This window comes from Rhinoderma darwinii, chromosome 3, assembly GCF_050947455.1.
Source record: "Rhinoderma darwinii isolate aRhiDar2 chromosome 3, aRhiDar2.hap1, whole genome shotgun sequence".
Taxonomy (NCBI): domain Eukaryota; kingdom Metazoa; phylum Chordata; class Amphibia; order Anura; family Rhinodermatidae; genus Rhinoderma; species Rhinoderma darwinii.
In genome coordinates, this window is record NC_134689.1 from 3286534 (window position 1) to 3307295 (window position 20762).

The 20762-nt window shown below is 40.6% G+C and overlaps 1 protein-coding gene across 3 annotated transcripts in view; it reads left to right on the forward strand.

Annotated features, from left to right (window-relative positions):
* The window catches only part of ETV6 (ETS variant transcription factor 6), a 39402-nt gene extending 18944 nt beyond the window's left edge, over nt 1-20458 (forward strand). For all 3 annotated transcript variants that reach the window (XM_075855669.1, XM_075855671.1, XM_075855670.1), the window contains 6 exons: nt 14304-14468; nt 14884-15018; nt 15284-15826; nt 16589-16731; nt 16849-16949; nt 19513-20458. In XM_075855669.1, the coding sequence (XP_075711784.1) occupies nt 14304-14468; nt 14884-15018; nt 15284-15826; nt 16589-16731; nt 16849-16949; nt 19513-19618 (1193 nt within the window). In that variant the 3' untranslated portion in view covers nt 19619-20458. The remainder of the gene's footprint in view (nt 1-14303; nt 14469-14883; nt 15019-15283; nt 15827-16588; nt 16732-16848; nt 16950-19512) is intronic.
* The last annotated feature ends 304 nt before the right edge of the window (nt 20459-20762 follow it).

Below are 20762 nucleotides of genomic sequence, written 5' to 3' on the forward strand. Positions count from 1 at the left end.
ACTGCCCCTATATACAAGAATATATCTACTATAATACTGCCCCTATATACAAGAATATAACTACTATAATAATGCCCCTATATACAAGAATATAACTACTATAATACTGCTCCTATATACAAGAATATAACTACTATAATACTGCTCCTATATACAAGAATATAACTACTATAATACTGCCTCCTATATACAAGAATATAACTACTATAATACTGCCCCCTATATACAAGAATATAACTACTATAATACTGCCCCCTATATACAAGAATATAACTACTATAATACTGCCTCCTATATACAAGAATATAACTACTATAATACTGCTCCTATATACAGGAATATAACTACTATAATACTGCCCCCTATATACAAGAATATAACTACTATAATACTGCTCCTATATACAAGAATATAACTACTATAATACTACCCCTATATACAAGAATATAACTACTATAATACTGCTCCTATATACAAGAATATAACTACTATAATACTGCTTCTATATACAAGAATATAACTACTATAATACTGCCCTATATACAAGAATATAACTACTATAATACTGCCCTATATACAAGAATATAACTACTATAATACTGCTCCTATATACAAGAATATAACTACTATAATACTGCCCTATATACAAGAATATAACTACTATAATACTGCTCCTATATACAAGAATATAACTACTATAATACTGCTCCTATATACAAGAATATAACTACTATAATACTGCCCTATATACAAGAATATAACTACTATAATACTGCTTCTATATACAAGAATATAACTACTATAATACTGCCCTATATACAAGAATATAACTACTATAATACTGCCCCTATATACAAGAATATAACTACTATAATACTCCTCCTATATACAAGAATATAACTACTATAATACTGCTCCTATATACAAGAATATAACTACTATAATACTGCCCCTATACAAGAATATAACTACTATAATACTGCCCCCTATATACAAGAATATAACTACTATAATACTCCTCCTATATACAAGAATATAACTACTATAATACTCCTCCTATATACAAGAATATAACTACTATAATACTGCTCCTATATACAAGTATATAGCTACTATAATACTGCTCCTATATACAGGAATATAACTACTATAATACTGCCTCTATATACAAGAATATAACTACTATAATACTGCCCCGTATATACAAGAATATAACTACTATAATACTGCCCCTATATACAAGAATATAACTACTATAATACTGCTCCTATATACAAGAATATAACTACTATAATACTGCTCCTATATACAAGAATATAACTACTATAATACTGCCCCTATATACAAGAATATAACTACTATAATACTGCTCCTATATACAAGAATATAACTACTATAATACTGCTCCTATATACAATATAACTACTATAATACTGCTCCTATATACAAGAATATAACTACTATAATACTGCCCCCTATATACAAGAATATATCTACTATAATACTGCTCCCTATATACAAGAATATAACTACTATAATACTGCTCCTATATACAAGAATATAACTGCTATAATACTGCCCCTATATACAAGAATATAACTACTTTAATACTGCCCCTATATACAAGAATATAACTACTATAATACTGCCTCTATATACAAGAATATAACTACTATAATACTGCCTCTATATACAAGAATATAACTACTATAATACTGCCCCCTATATACAAGAATATAACTACTATAATACTGCCCCTATATACAAGAATATAACTACTATAATACTGCTCCTATATACAAGAATATAACTACTAGAATACTGCTCCTATATACAAGAATATAACTACTAGAATACTGCCCCTATATACAAGAATATAACTACTATAATACTGCTCCTATACACAAGAATATAACTACTATAATACTGCTCCTATATACAAGAATATAACTACTATAATACTGCTCCTATACACAAGAATATAACTACTATAATACTGCCCCCTATATACAAGAATATAACTACTATAATACTGCCTCCTATATACAAGAATATAACTACTATAATACTGCCCCTATATACAAGAATATAACTACTATAATACTGCCCCCTATATACAAGAATATAACTACTATAATACTGCCTCCTATATACAAGAATATAACTACTATAATACTGCCTCCTATATACAAGAATATAACTACTATAATACTGCTCCTATACACAAGAATATAACTACTATAATACTGCCCCCTATACACAAGAATATAACTACTATAATACTGCCCCTATATACAAGAATATAACTACTATAATACTGCTCCTATATACAAGAATATAACTACTATAATACTGCTCCTATATACAATATAACTACTATAATACTGCTCCTATATACAAGAATATAACTACTATAATACTGCCCCCTATATACAAGAATATATCTACTATAATACTGCTCCCTATATACAAGAATATAACTACTATAATACTGCTCCTATATAAAAGAATATAACTGCTATAATACTGCCCCTATATACAAGAATATAACTACTTTAATACTGCCCCTATATACAAGAATATAACTACTATAATACTGCCTCTATATACAAGAATATAACTACTATAATACTGCCTCTATATACAAGAATATAACTACTATAATACTGCCCCCTATATACAAGAATATAACTACTATAATACTGCCCCTATATACAAGAATATAACTACTATAATACTGCTCCTATATACAAGAATATAACTACTAGAATACTGCTCCTATATACAAGAATATAACTACTAGAATACTGCCCCTATATACAAGAATATAACTACTATAATACTGCTCCTATACACAAGAATATAACTACTATAATACTGCTCCTATATACAAGAATATAACTACTATAATACTGCTCCTATACACAAGAATATAACTACTATAATACTGCCCCCTATATACAAGAATATAACTACTATAATACTGCCTCCTATATACAAGAATATAACTACTATAATACTGCCCCTATATACAAGAATATAACTACTATAATACTGCCCCCTATATACAAGAATATAACTACTATAATACTGCCTCCTATATACAAGAATATAACTACTATAATACTGCCTCCTATATACAAGAATATAACTACTATAATACTGCTCCTATACACAAGAATATAACTACTATAATACTGCCCCCTATACACAAGAATATAACTACTATAATACTGCCCCTATATACAAGAATATAACTACTATAATACTGCTCCTATATACAAGAATATAACTACTATAATACTGCTCCTATATACAAGAATAGAACTACTATAATACTTCTCCCTATATACAAGAATATAACTACTATAATACTTTCCCCTATATACAAGAATATAACTACTATAATACTGCTCCTATATACAAGAATATAACTACTATAATACTGCCCCTATATACAAGAATATAACTACTATAATACTGCCCCCTATACACAAGAATATAACTACTATAATACTGCCCCCTATACACAAGAATATAACTACTATAATACTGCTCCTATATACAAGAATATAACTACTGTAATACTGCTCCTATATACAAGAATAGAACTACTATAATACTGCTCCTATATACAAGAATATAACTACTATAAGGGTATGTGCACACACACTAATTACGTCCGTAATTGACGGACGTATTTCGGCTGCAAGTCCCGGACCGAACACAGTGCAGGGAGCCGGGCTCCTAGCATCATACTTATGTACGATGCTAGGAGTCCCTGCCTCTCCGTGGAACTACTGTCCCGTACTGAAAACATGATTACAGTACAGGACAGTTGTCCTCCAGAGAGGCAGGGACTCCTAGCGTCGTACATAACTATGATGCTAGGAGCCTGGCTCCCTGCACTGAGTTCGGTCCGGGACTTGCAGCCGAAATACGTCCGTCAATTACGGACGTAATTAGTGTGTGTGCACATACCCTAATACTGCCCCCTATATACAAGAATATATCTACTATAATACTGCCCCTATATACAAGAATATAACTACTATAATACTGCCCCTATATACAAGAATATAACTACTATAATACTGCTTCTATATACAAGAATATAACTACTATAATACTGCTCCTATATACAAGAATATAACTACTATAATACTGCTCCTATATACAAGAATATAACTACTATAATACTGCCCCCTATATACAAGAATATATCTACTATAATACTGCCCCTATATACAAGAATATAACTACTATAATACTGCTCCTATATACAAGAATATATCTACTATAATACTGCCCCTATATACAAGAATATAACTACTATAATACTGCCCCTATATACAAGAATATAACTACTATAATACTGCTCCTATATACAAGAATATAACTACTATAATACTGCTCCTATATACAAGAATATAACTACTATACTACTGCCCCTATATACAAGAATATAACTACTATAATACTGCCCCCTATATACAAGAATATATCTACTATAATACTGCCCCTATATACAAGAATATAACTACTATAATACTGCCCCTATATACAAGAATATAACTACTATAATACTGCTCCTATATACAAGAATATAACTACTATAATACTGCCTCCTATATACAAGAATATAACTACTATAATACTGCCCCCTATATACAAGAATATAACTACTATAATACTGCCCCTATATACAAGAATATAACTACTATAATACTGCTCCTATATACAAGAATATAACTACTATAATACTGCTCCCTATATACAAGAATATAACTACTATAATACTGTCCCCTATATACAAGAATATAACTACTATAATACTGTCCCCTATATACAAGAATATAACTACTATAATACTGCGCCCTATATACAAGAATATAACTACTATAATACTGCCCCCTATATACAAGAATATAACTACTATAATACTGCCCCCTATATACAAGAATATAACTACTATAATACTGCCCCTATGTACAGGAATATAACTACTATAATACTGCCCCTATGTACAAGAATATAACTACTATAATACTGCCCCTATGTACAAGAATATAACTACTATAATACTGCCCCCTATATACAAGAATATAACTACTATAATACTGCCCCTATATACAAGAATATAACTACTATAATACTGCTCCTATATACAAGAATATAACTACTATAATACTGCTCCTATATACAAGAATATAACTACTATAATACTGCTCCTATATACAGGAATATAACTACTATAATACTGCTCCCTATATACAAGAATATAACTACTATAATACTGCCCCCTATATACAAGAATATAACTACTATAATACTCCTCCTATATACAAGAATATAACTACTATAATACTGCCCCCTATATACAAGAATATAACTACTATAATACTGCCCCCTATATACAAGAATATAACTACTATAATACTGCCCCTATATACAAGAATATAACTACTATAATACTGCTCCTATATACAAGAATATAACTACTATAATACTGCTCCTATATGCAAGAATATAACTACTATACTACTGCCCCTATATACAAGAATATAACTACTATAATACTGCCCCCTATATACAAGAATATATCTACTATAATACTGCCCCTATATACAAGAATATAACTACTATAATACTGCCCCTATATACAAGAATATAACTACTATAATACTGCTCCTATATACAAGAATATAACTACTATAATACTGTTCCTATATACAAGAATATAACTACTATAATACTGCCTCCTATATACAAGAATATAACTACTATAATACTGCCCCCTATATACAAGAATATAACTACTATAATACTGCCCCCTATATACAAGAATATAACTACTATAAGGGCATGACCACACATGGCGGAATTCCTCCGCAACTGTCCGCATCGATGCCGCACAGAATCTGCGTTGCAGATTCTGCAGCGGATCTGCACAAAATGTGCAGAAAATTGATGCGGACTAGCTGCTGCGGACTGCGGGAAAAGTGCTTCTCTTCTCCCTATTCAGTGCAGGATAGAGAGAAGGGACAGCACTTTCCCTAGTGAAAGTAAAAGAAATTCATACTTACCGCCCGTTGTCTTTATGACGCGTCCCTCCTTCGGCATCCAGCCCGACCTCCCTGGATGACGCGCCAGTCCATGTGACCGCTGCAGCCTGTGCTTGGCCTGTGATTGGCTGCAGCCGTCACTTACACTGAAACGTCATCCTGGGAGGCCGGACTGGAGACAGAAACAGGGAGTTCTCGGTAAGTACGAACTTCATTTTTTTTTACAGATACATGTATATTGGGATCGGTAGTCACTGTCCCGGGTGCAGAAACAGTTACTGCCGATCGCGTAACTCTTTCAGCACCCTGGACAGTGACTATTTACTGACGTCTCCTAGCAACGCTCCCGTCATTACGGGAGCCCCATTGACTTCCTCAGTCTGGCTGTAGACCTAGAAATACATAGGTCCAGCCAGAATGAAGAAATGTCAAGTAAAAAAAGCAAGACGCATCCGCAGCACACATGACATGTGCATGACAGCTGCGGACTTCATTGCGGAACTTTGAATCTCCATTGAAGTCAATGGAGAAATTCCGCCATGAGTCCGCCACTGCTCCGCAACAGACAGAGCATGCTGCGGACACCAAATTCCGCTCCGCAGCCTATGCTCCGCAGCGGAATTGTACGCATCGTGTAAACGAACACTGCTAAATTAAAGTGAAAGTCAATGTAGAAACGGCTCCGCTGCGGATTAACGCTGCGGAGTGTCCGCAGCGGAATTTAAGTGCAATTCCGCCATGTGTGAACCCGCCCTAATACTGCTCCTATATACAGGAATATAACTACTATAATACTGCTCCTATATACAAGAATATAACTACTATAATACTGCTCCTATATACAGGAATATAACTACTATAATACTGCCCCCTATATACAAGAATATAACTACTATAATACTGCTCCTATATACAAGAATATAACTACTATAATACTACCCCTATATACAAGAATATAACTACTATAATACTGCTCCTATATACAAGAATATAACTACTATAATACTGCTTCTATATACAAGAATATAACTACTATAATACTGCCCTATATACAAGAATATAACTACTATAATACTGCTCCTATATACAAGAATATAACTACTATAATACTGCCCTATATACAAGAATATAACTACTATAATACTGCTCCTATATACAAGAATATAACTACTATAATACTGCCCTATATACAAGAATATAACTACTATAATACTGCTTCTATATACAAGAATATAACTACTATAATACTGCCCTATATACAAGAATATAACTACTATAATACTGCCCCTATATACAAGAATATAACTACTATAATACTCCTCCTATATACAAGAATATAACTACTATAATACTGCTCCTATATACAAGAATATAACTACTATAATACTGCTCCTATATACAAGAATATAACTACTATAATACTGCCCCTATATACAAGAATATAACTACTATAATACTGCCCCCTATATACAAGAATATAACTACTATAATACTGCTCCTATATACAAGAATATAACTACTAGAATACTCCTCCTATATACAAGAATATAACTACTATAATACTCCTCCTATATACAAGAATATAACTACTATAATACTGCTCCTATATACAAGTATATAGCTACTACTATTGCACCACCCCTGCCTATCATGGAAATTTAAACTTCTTTGGAACACTGTTTCCTTTTAAAACTATCAGCGCTTTTATCATCGTCTTTTTCTATCCTTTGTGATCGCTGCCGTCAATAGGATCCGAGCGCAGTCTTGATTACAGACACATCATTGGTGAGCTGGAGGATTCCTCCTATATTTGTAGATGTAGGGCGCCAATCACACTGTCGGTACATGACGTGAAACGTTCGTTACCCCCCCCCCCCCCCCGCACTTCTCTGTACAGTCATGTACAAAAATATCCAACAGTCGTATCCGGAACATCTCACAGCTGAACTCGTATAAAAAGGGGAATTCTCGAGTAAGAGAAATTGCACAATTTCATGGGAAATATTTCTACTATGAAGGATCTGACTTTATTAACTCTTTAAAATTTAAGATGAGCGTCGTCCACGTAGATGTTGGGAAATGCCAGCTAAGCAAATCACCTTATTATACCACATGTTTAATGTAATGTGTAGACGATTTTATGTATTATGGATGATCATCATCTGACTGGGTGTCAGTAACGGGGGGCGGAGCTGTGACAACCTCTCACACATGATATACAGGCTGGTTGTCAGTAGTAATAGATGAATAGCTGTTACTGTATATAAGATGTGTGGATCTCATGTCTGATCACAGTGTAATTATATTATATATCAGTGATGTCAGTACAGGGGGCGGAGCTGTGACAACCTCTCACACATGATATACAGGCTGGTTGTCAGTAGTAATAGATGAATAGCTGTTACTGTATATAAGATGTGTGGATCTCATGTCTGATCACAGTGTAATTATATTATATATCAGTGATGTCAGTAACAGAGGGCGGAGCTGTGACAACCTCTCACACATGATATACAGGCTGGTTGTCAGTAGTAATAGATGAATAGCTGTTACTGTATATAAGATGTGTGGATCTCATGTCTGATCACATGTAATTATATTATATATCAGTGATGTCAGTAACAGGGGGCGGGGCTGTGACAACCTCTCACACATGATATACAGGCTGGTTGTCAGTAGTAATAGATGAATAGCTGTTACTGTATATAAGATGTGTGGATCTCATGTCTGATCACAGTGTAATTATATTATATATCAGTGATGTCAGTAACAGGGGGCGGGGCTGTGACAACCTCTCACACATGGTATACAGGCTGGTTGTCAGTAGTAATAGATGAATAGCTGTGACTGTATATAAGATGTGTGGATCTCATGTCTGAGCACAATGTAATTATATTATATATCAGTGATGTCAGTAACAGGGGGCGGGGCTGTGACAACCTCTCACACATGATATACAGGCTGGTTGTCAGTAGTAATAGATGAATAGCTGTTACTGTATATAAGATGTGTGGATCTCATGTCTGATCACAATGTCATTATATTATATATCAGTGATGTCAGTAACGGGGGGCGGAGCTGTGACAACCTCTCACACATGATATACAGGCTGGTTGTCAGTAGTAATAGATGAATAGCTGTTACTGTATATAAGATGTGTGGATCTCATGTCTGATCACATGTAATTATATTATATATCAGTGATGTCAGTAACAGGGGGCGGGGCTGTGACAACCTCTCACACATGATATACAGGCTGGTTGTCAGTAGTAATAGATGAATAGCTGTTACTGTATATAAGATGTGTGGATCTCATGTCTAATCACATGTAATTATATTATATATCAGTGATGTCAGTAACAGGGGGCGGGGCTGTGACAACCTCTCAGTAACAGGGGGCGGGGCTGTGACAACCTCTCTGTGGATCACAGTGTGACTAGGGATGAAGTAGCTCAGTATTGGTGGAGTTGTTTTTATTGTGAGGCGAGTTTCCCTTTTGTTTTTCTGGCTGCCGGAGATCCCCCTTATAGCACTGTGGGGGGCCGCCTTGTTTCCAGCTTTTAGCACATAGTTCAGTAATTAGTAGGGGAGGTAACGCTGCTATTTCCAGGATAACTAGAGACAGGAGGATGCGGTTATGGGACAAATTAAAATATTCAGACAAACCAGAGCGTCAGCACGTCAGAGCGTCAGCACGTCAGAGCGTCAGCGTGTCAGAGCGTCAGCACGTCAGAGCGTCAGCGTGTAGGCTCGCGGGGAGAAGCCGACTGTGATCCATGCAAATATTACACAGTGGGATGGCTGAACTTCTGCAGGGATCGTTACAATGTAGCAGTGTAGCTGTAGTATTGTGGAGGGCGGCACAGCGTCTCTGCTCTCACATAGTGTTGGGCACATCCACGCAGTGATGCCCTATATACCATCCAACCCGGGTTCCTGTGGTCTCCGGCACAAGACGTCAGCGCTGATCCTGTCAGTCCTGTAAGGTGTGAGGTGCGGCCTCCAGGGATCTGACGTTTCGGATTGAGATCTGGGGAATTTGGAGACGACATCTTCAAGTCTTTGTCATGTTCCTCATCATTCCTGGACAATGTCTGCAGTGTGGCGGTGAGGGGGGGGGGGTTATCCTGCAGTGGGGGGGGGTTATCCTGCAGTGGGGGGGGGGGGTTATCCTGCAGTGTGCATTGTGAGCACCCCCCACGAGCTCCCTCACACACTTACTAAAAAACTTCTGAGAATACGGCGCTGTTTTCAAGGTTACGCAGCTCCCGACTTTCAGAAGTTTTTTAAGCAAACTCTCTTTTTTCGTTGCGTTTTTACGGCCGTTTTCGGAGCTGTTTTCTATAGAGTCAATGAAAAACGGCTCCAAAAACAACTCAAGAAGTGACCTGCACTTCGTTTTCGCGGGTGGTTTTTTACGCAGCCTTTTTTAAAAATGGCCGCGGAAAAAAACAGCCCGTCGGAACAAAACGCTGCTTTTTCCATTGAAATCAATGGGCAGGTGTTTGGGGGCGTTCGGCTTCCGATTGTTCGAATGTTTTTTGGCTGTTTACAACTGAAAATAGGCCGTGTGAACATATCCATATTCACTTCACCTGGCAGAGGTTTTATGTTGTGGCTGATCAGTGTATATACCCTCTATATACTCGCACCATTATCATATTTACACCTATAGATTTCCTAGTCGCTATATATATATATAGTGATGTGAGCGGCCACAATGTGTACAGCGCTGCAGAATATGCTGGTGCTATATGAACATCAGAGAGTACATCTACCCACAATATACCCCCGTATACCGCTGACACTAGGGGTATACACGGTTACTCCCCCCTCGGCCCCTCCATAGTGGGTGCTGCACCCCCTCCCCCTCCATAGTTGGTGCTGCACCCCCTCCCCTTCCATAGTGGGTGCTGCACCCCCTCCCCCTCCATAGTGGGTGCTGCACCCCTCCCCCTCCATAGTGGGTGCTGCACCCCCTCCCCCTCCATAGTTGGTGCTGCACCCCCTCCCCCTCCATAGTGGGTGCTGCACCCCTCCCCTTCCATAGTGGGTGCTGCACCCCTCCCCCGGCTCCTCATTTCTTCTCTCTCCACATGGGAAATTTCCTACTTGAGAACGTGAAGTGGAAGGAATTTACTGCGTGGGACGATGAGGTTTCCTGCCTCAAACTTCTTGGATGGGACCCGGGTTTCCTAATGGGGATGACGAATAAAATTCACCTCCAGGGACCTCTGAACTGTCCTGCATCTTAACCCCTTCAGTACCGCATCCCTGCCTTGAAAGACTCTGTCCTGGTAGTTTGTTACAATGTATCAGTGCAGGTAAAATATATCAGGCTGGAGTCCCAGATGATTACAGATGATTGTGTAGACTGGAAACAATTGTAACAAACCCTCAGCTGTGAGAAGTATTAGGTCAGGGGCGAGTTTTAAATCTCTGAATATAAACAAGACTGTTGCCATTCACTGTCTGCAAGCAGAGCTCTTGAAATGGTGAGGAATTCTGTTAGAAAGTTGCAGAAGGATAGACCTGTAACATTGTGTCCCAAAACAGATTACTAAAGTCCCATGCCGGATTATCAGGTGTTCTGCAGTAAAACATGCCGGATTACCAGGTGTTCTGCAGTAAAACATGCCGGATTATCAGGTGTTCTGCAGTAAAACATGCCGGATTATCAGGTGTTCTGCAGTAAAACATGCCGGATTACCAGGTGTTCTGCAGTAAAACATGCCGGATTACCAGGTGTTCTGCAGTAAAACATGCCGGACTATCAGGTGTTCTGCAGTAAAACATGCCGGATTACCAGGTGTTCTGCAGTAAAACATGCCAGATTATCAGGTGTTCTGCAGTAAAACATGCCGGATTACCAGGTGTTCTGCAGTAAAACATGCCGGATTACCAGGTGTTCTGCAGTAAAACATGCCGGATTATCAGGTGTTCTGCAGTAAAACATGCCGGATTATCAGGTGTTCTGCAGTAAAACATGCCGGATTATCAGGTGTTCTGCAGTAAAACATGCCGGATTATCAAGTGTTCTGCAGTAAAACATGCCGGATTACCAGGTGTTCTGCAGTAAAACATGCCGGATTATCAGGTGTTCTGCAGTAAAACATGCCGGATTATCAGGTGTTCTGCAGTAAAACATGCCGGATTACCAGGTGTTCTGCAGTAAAACATGCCAGATTATCAGGTGTTCTGCAGTAAAACATGCCGGATTACCAGGTGTTCTGCAGTAAAACATGCCGGATTACCAGGTGTTCTGCAGTAAAACATGCCGGATTATCAGGTGTTCTGCAGTAAAACATGCCGGATTATCAGGTGTTCTGCAGTAAAACATGCCGGATTATCAGGTGTTCTGCAGTAAAACATGCCGGATTATCAAGTGTTCTGCAGTAAAACATGCCGGATTATCAAGTGTTCTGCAGTAAAACATGCCGGATTATCAGGTGTTCTGCAGTAAAACATGCCGGATTATCAGGTGTTCTGCAGTAAAACATGCCGGATTATCAAGTGTTCTGCAGTAAAACATGCCGGAATTAAAGGAATTTTGCCGCAAAATGGGAATGTTCTGTTCTACTTAAAGAGGCTCTGTCCCCAGATTATAAATGCCCCCCTGTCTCCTACATAATGTGATCGGCGCTGGAATGTAGATAACAGCAGTGGCTTTTATTTTGAAAAACGATCATTTTTGAGCAAGTTATGAGCTAGTTTAGATTTAGACCAATCAGTGTCCTGCACTTCTCATTGTTCCAGCCCAGCATGATCCACAGCCCAGTGAGATTGTGCAGTGACAGAAGCCGGGCTGGAACAATGAGAAGTGCAGGACACTGATTGGTCTAAATCTAAACTAGCTCATAACTTGCTCAAAAATGATCGTTTTTCAAAATAAAAGCCACTGCTGTTATCTACATTCCAGCGCCGATCAGATTATGTAGGAGACAGGGCATTTATAATCTGGGGACAGAGCCTCTTTAATTGTAAAAAGGTTCAAGAAATTCTTCCTCTGACCCGCTGCTCGGCCTCAGTTTGGGGTCTGTTTCCCCCGTTGCTGCCCGGCCTCAGTTTGGGGTCCGGTTCCCCCGGTGCTGCTCGGCCTCAGTTTGGGGTCTGTTTCCCCCGGTGCTGCCCGGCCTCAATTTGGGGTCCGGTTCCCCCGGGGCCGCTCTTCCTCAGTTGGGGGTCTGTTTCCCCCGGTGCTGCTCGGCCTCAGTTTGGGGTCCGGTTCCCCCTGTGCTGCTCGGCCTCAGTTTGGGGTCCGGTTCCCCCGTTGCTGCTCGGCCTCAGTTTGGGGTCTGTTTCCCCCGGTGCTGCTCGGCCTCAGTTTGGGGTCCGGTTCCCCCTGTGCTGCTCGGCCTCAGTTTGGGGTCTGTTTCCCCCGGTGCTGCTCGGCCTCAGTTTGGGGTCCGGTTCCCCCTGTGCTGCTCGGCCTCAGTTTGGGGTCTGGTTCCCCCGGGGCCGCTCTTCCTCAGTTTGGGGTCTGTTTCCCCCGTTGCTGCTCGGCCTCAGTTTGGGGTCTGTTTCCCCCGGTGCTGCTCGGCCTCAGTTTGGGGTCCGGTTCCCCCGTTGCTGCTCGGCCTCAGTTTGGGGTCTGTTTCCCCCGGTGCTGCTCGGCCTCAGTTTGGGGTCCGTTTCCCCCCGGGGCTGCTCGGCCTCAGTTTGGGGTCTGTTTCCCCCCGGTGCTGCTCGGCCTCAGTTTGGGGTCCGGTTCCCCCCGGGGCTGCTCGGCCTCAGTTTGGGGTCTGTTTCCCCCCGGTGCTGCTCGGCCTCAGTTTGGGGTCCGGTTCCCCCTGTGCTGCTCGGCCTCAGTTTGGGGTCCGTTTCCCCCGGGGCTGCCCAGCCTGCGCTCTATGATAACGGTTCGCGGCGATGTCTGTTTGACCGCAGGAAATTTCCTTCCCCAAGACGAGCGCTTCCTGGAGAGACGAGGGGGGAGGAGGGGATTTAACTATTTTTAATTGCAAAAATTTTAATTCTATAAACTATATTCTTACATTTTTTTTTTATTTTTTCTTCTAATTTGAAATGCAGAATTTCCCGCGGGTACAGGGCCGTTATTTCCCTTCCCTTCCTTAGAACGGTCACAGATTAATCTATAACTTTAGGGCGGGGCCTCCGTCTCGCACATCTTGTCACTCGCTCGTCGTTTTCTGGTCATGTGACCGGGAATAAACCAATGAGCTCTCGGAATAGACGCCATGATAACGCGCTCTCTCTCTCTCTCTCTCTCTCCTTTAGGTCTCCCTCCTTCTCATTGGTCGCGGGATGACGTGTCTCAGTGGCTGCGCTGGGCGGAGGGCGACTTCTCGCTGCACCCTATAGAGAGTAACACCTTCCAGATGAACGGTAAAGCCCTCCTGCTCCTCACCAAGGAAGACTTCCGATACCGCTGCCCGCACTCAGGTAACCCAACGTTCACGCCAAAATGTGAACCATATAGACGTCCTCCAGCCAACATGGCCGCCATGACCGCTCCCACGGGATTATCACTCAGCTTTCCCAGACTCCTGAATGGCACTCTGTCTAGTTATGTTGTAGTAGAGCAGCAGGGGAAAATACGATTTTCCGTTCAGGAGTGCAGGAAAGCTGGGTAACCGCCTCTGCGGGAGCTCTAATGGCGGCCATATTGATGCCACCCAGCTTTCCCAGGGACAGATATCATTTAAAAACCACAGATTTAACCGCCTGAGGGGACGACTCGGGGTCTTGTATTTACTGGACATTTTTTTTTTTTGTAATATCATCGTAATCATCCTCTGTGTTTCATTGCACCGCGGCGCCCCCTAGAGGTTGGCGAGTGACACGTTTTGTGCTGCAGGTGACGTCTTGTACGAGGTTCTGCAGCAAATCCTGCGACAGAGGAAACCCCGACCGCTGCCCCCGTCTGTGTTTCACACTGGAAACTCCCTCCACAGTCACCCCGATATCATCCTCCCCCACAACCACCATGACGGTAAGTGATGGGTAATATTACTGCCGCCTCGGGTATCCCTGAGGGGCTGTCATCCAACTTTCCAAACATCCTGAATGACCTAAAAATGTTCATTGTTATATCTCCTGGGTAAGTGTCAGTCTTCACTGCAATACTGGCATTCTATTCATGAACCAGGAGGCTCAGGATGAGCAGAGCGCTAGGTCCTCCCACATAAAGCAGAATCTCTACATTGCTGGTAGATGCGTTTTTCCTATTAAAATGTATTTATTTTTTATTTCTCCAGATCAAATTCAACACAGACCCCAGAGAGCGTCCTCCGAGCTCCACCTGCAGAGCACCCCGACTATAGAGCTGCGGCATCGATCCCACTCCCCCCTCTCCGCCAACCATCACCCGTCTCCAGATCCTGAATCCCGCCCACTGCGCTCACCACTGGACAGCAACCTCCGCCGCCCATCCCCCGCGGACCGACTCCACCGACTGCAAAGTGAAAGCAACCACCACAATCAGGACGCCTACCCGCTGTCTGTGTCCCCTGCCGAAGCCAACCACTGCGCCAGCGATGCCCATCCCAAACCCAGCAGCCCGCGGCAGGAGAACCCCCGGGTCATCCAACTCATGCCGAGCCCCATTATGCACCCGCTGCTCCTCAACACGCGGCACCCGGTGGAGTTCAAGCAGCCGAGGTTGGGAGCGGAGGACGGACCGCAGCGCGAGGGCAAACCGATGAACTTATCCCACCGCGAGGAGATGTCCTACATGAATCACGTCATGGTGTCCATCTCTCCCCCCGAGGAGCAGACCATTCCTATGGGCAGGATAGCGGGTATGATGGCGGCGTCCGTATGTCCGAGCCCTACACAGGGCGGGGTTACAATGCGTGGGCTGTGCTATTGGCCTGTAATCGCGCAGAGTCGGAAGTGATCAGTGGACCCGAAACCACAGTGACAACCCCCTCGGGTGGCGCTAGAGCATGTGAGGGTGGCAGTGATGGGGCATGAACCATTCTAGAAGTCTCTGACTGCGGAGCTTGTAAGGGATTGGTTACCTATATAGTGTTTATATGAGGTGATGTGTAGGGTGTTTCTGTATACAGCGGGGTGATGGGGTGACATGTGGGGTGCAGTGCTACTTGTAGGGTGTTTCTGTATACAGTGGGGTGATGGGGTAACATGTGGGGTGCAGCGCTACTTGTAGGGTGTTACTGTATACAGCGGGGTGATGGGGTAACATGTGGGGTGCAGCGCTACTTCTAGGGTGTTACTGTATACAGCGGGGTGATGGGGTGACATGTGGGGTGCAGTGCTACTTGTAGGGTGTTACTGTATACAGCGGGGTGATGGGGTAACATGTGGGGTGCAGTGCTACTTCTAGGGTGTTTCTGTATACAGCGGGTGATGGGGTAACATGTGGGGTGCAGTGCTACTTCTAGGGTGTTTCTGTATACAGCGGGTGATGGGGTAACATGTGGGGTGCAGTGCTACTTGTAGGGTGTTACTGTATACCGGGGTGTTGGTTGTAGGGTGCGATGCTGAGTGTGGGGCGACACGCCTGGTTATTGGTCCTGATTGTGTCTCTCGCCCTCCAGACTGCCGGCTGCTCTGGGATTATGTGTATCAGCTTCTGTCTGACGCCCGATACGACAACTTTATCCGCTGGGAAGATAAGGAGTCGATGGTTTTCCGAATCATGGACCCCAATGGTTTGGCGCGACTCTGGGGCAACCACAAGGTGATTTCTTCATGTCCCGTAATTCTCTCCGTTCCCGGATACTTCCCGCGTTCACGACTTGTCTTATGTCGCCCCCTCCCCCTCCTTCACTAATTGCTCTCTCACCCCAATAACCAGAACAGAACAAATATGACGTATGAGAAGATGTCGCGGGCTCTCCGCCATTACTACAAGCTCAACATCATCCGCAAGGAACCGGGACAGAGATTACTTTTCAGGTAACGATACTCGCCTCCACTGTACGGTGGTCGTGCCCCTCACCCCGACATAATGCAGGGGTACAGGAGCAAAGCCACCGGAAACTCCGGGCGCAGCCAAAAACGTCCTGTAAGAAGAAAATATAATTATCTCCACCGTCACTGCTGATATTAACATGACGGGGGCCGTAATCATCCCGAGCCGCATGATAGAGACGCGTCATAACACCAGTACTACCAAATCCGTTATTACTAATCAATAAATACAACTCCCATCATGCCTCAGGATTGAGCACAGATTTCATATTATCTTTAAACTAAGAGGATGTTTCTCTTTGGCTCTAAATCTCCTGCTCAGTAATGTATGTAATGACCCCTGTGGACAACTACTATAATACTGCCCCCTATATACAAGAATATAACTACTATAATACTGCCCCCTATATACAAGAATATAACTACTATAATACTGCTCCTTATATACAAGAATATATCTACTATAATACTGCCCCTATATACAAGAATATAACTACTATAATACTGCCCCTATATACAAGAATATAACTACTATAATACTGCCCCCTACATACAAGAATATAACTACTATAATACTGCCCCCTATATACAAGAATATAACTACTATAATACTGCCCCTATATACAAGAATATAACTACTATAATACTGCCCCTATATACAAGAATATAACTACTATAATACTGCCCCCTATATACAAGAATATAACTACTATAATACTGCCCCTATATACAAGAATATAACTACTATAATACTGCCCCTATATACAAGAATATAACTACTATAATACTGCCCCCTATATACAAGAATATAACTACTATAATACTGCTCCCTATATACAAGAATATAACTACTATAATACTGCTCCTATATACAAGAATATAACTACTATAATACTGCCCCCTATATACAGGAATATAACTACTATAATACTGCCCCTATATACAAGAATATAACTACTATAATACTGCTCCTATATACAAGAATATAACTACTATAATACTGCCCCCTATATACAAGACTATAACTACTATAATACTGCCCCTATATACAAGAATATAACTAATATAATACTGCCCCTATATACAAGAATATAACTACTATAATACTGCCCCCTATGTACAAGAATATAACTACTATAATACTGACCCTATATACAAGAATATAACTACTATAATACTGCCCCCTATATACAAGAATATAACTACTATAATACTGCCCCTATATACAAGAATATAACTAATATAATACTGCCCCTATATACAAGAATATAACTACTATAATACTGCCCCCTATGTACAAGAATATAACTACTATAATACTGCCCCCTATGTACAAGAATATAACTAATATAATACTGCTCCCTATATACAAGAATATAACTACTATACTACTGCTCCTATATACAAGAATATAACTACTATAATACTGCCCCCTATATACAAGAATATAACTACTATAATACTGCCCCTATATACAATAATATAACTACTATAATACTGCCCCCTATATAGAAGAATATAACTACTATAATACTGCCCCTATATACAAGAATATAACTACTATAATACTGCCTCCTATATACAAGAATATAACTACTATAATACTGCCCGCTATATACAAGAATATAACTACTATAATACTGCCCCTATATACAAGAATATAACTACTATAATACTGCCTCCTATATACAAGACTATAACTACTATAATACTGCCCCTATATACAAGAATATAACTACTATAATACTGCTCCTATATACAGGAATATAACTACTATAATACTGCTACTATATACAAGAATATAACTACTATAATACTGCCCCTATATACAAGAATATAACTACTATAATACTACCCCTATATACAAGAATATAACTACTATAATACTGCCCCTATATACAAGAATATAACTACTATAATACTGCCCCTATATACAAGAATATAACTACTATAATACTGCCCCTATATACAAGAATATAATTACTATAATACTGCCCCTATATACAAGAATATAACTACTATAATACTGCCCCCTATATACAAGAATATAACTACTATAATACTGCTCTTATATACAAGAATATAACTACTATAATACTGCCCCTATATACAAGAATATAACTACTATAATACTGCCCCCTATATACAAGAATATAACTACTATAATACTGCTCTTATATACAAGAATATAACTACTATAATACTGCCCCTATATACAAGAATATATCTACTATAATACTACCCCTATATACAAGAATATAACTACTATAATACTGCTCCCTATATACAAGAATATAACTACTATAATACTACCCCTATATACAAGAATATAACTACTATAATACTGCCCCCTATATACAAGAATATAACTACTATAATACTGCTCCTATATACAAGAATATAACTACTATAATACTACCCCTATATACAAGAATATAACTACTATAATACTGCTCCTATATACAAGAATATAACTACTATAATACTGCCCCCTATGGACGAGGATAGAACCATAGTAGCCGTACATTGACCGCCTCCTGTTTCTCAGGTTCATGAAGACGCCGGATGAGATAATGAGCGGCCGGACGGATCGTCTGGAACATCTGGAGTCTCAGGAGTTGGATGAGCAGATGTATCCGGAGGATGAATGTTGAGGTGCGATCTCCTCGTCTCCTTCGTGTTGAGGGTGCGACGTTGCTGGCGCTGGTGGAGGGATCACATGGACTGGAATTGTAGATTCTGCCTTCACCACCATCTGAACAACGGGCATTCGTCCCGCATCACCCTTAATGGACTTCAGTGGTTACTGATGGGAGAGACTTGGCGTAATATGGCTGCGCACTGGTACTGTGAGGGCGGCATTGTGTGCGGCACCAATGCCAGGTCTAGTTAATGGGTTTTGTTTTATGTTGTATATTGATGCAGGACTCGTATATTTGGAAGCATTTGCACTGGAGAAAGAAACCGCGGACGACGCACTGTGACTGGGATCGCCGCGCTGGGACTCGCAGGGTCTTCGTGGCTTTGGGACAAAACTTTCTTCAATTTTTTGTACATTTTGTAAATTGCACTAATGTCATTTAAACTACCCCTGGTTTTAATTCACTCGCTCTGCTGGTGATGAGACTTGCAGCGTTATGGATGATGTCATCACCCCCTGCCTAGTGACATCATACTTCCCGTCTGTGACGCAGCATTACTTCCTGTTTACACTCGGCTACTTCCTGTTAGCATTTTGGTCTCCACCATTGCGCTTGTTTATTTCTTTAATGTAGGAAAAAAATAATACTGAAAAAGGCCTTAATCACCTAGTGGTAGAGGGTGGAATGATCGCCTGGCGATGATGGGATTTTATTTTTCTTAGTTACGTCGTCATCTAAAAAAAAATTCTTTCTATGTTTTAGTTGTTGTTTTTTTTTAACAGCTGATTTGTGGTTTTAAAAAAAAAAATATGAAACTTGATTCACAATTCTACTAAATCAAGTCTGCGATTTCCTTCCACGTGTAAGTGTGATTTCTAAATGTTAGTCTTGCCTATCCATTCACTAGAGAGCAGCGGTGACATCACTGAGAATGCAGCCTATACACTCACTAGAGAGCAGCGGTGACATCACTGAGAATGAAGCCTATCCATTCACTAGAGAGCAGCGGTGACATCACTGAGAATGCAGCCTATCCATTCACTAGAGAACAGCGGTGACAGCACTGAGATTACAGCCTATCCATTCACTAGAGAGCAGCGGTGACATCACTGAGAATGCAGCCTATCCATTCACTAGAGAGCAGCGGTGACATCAC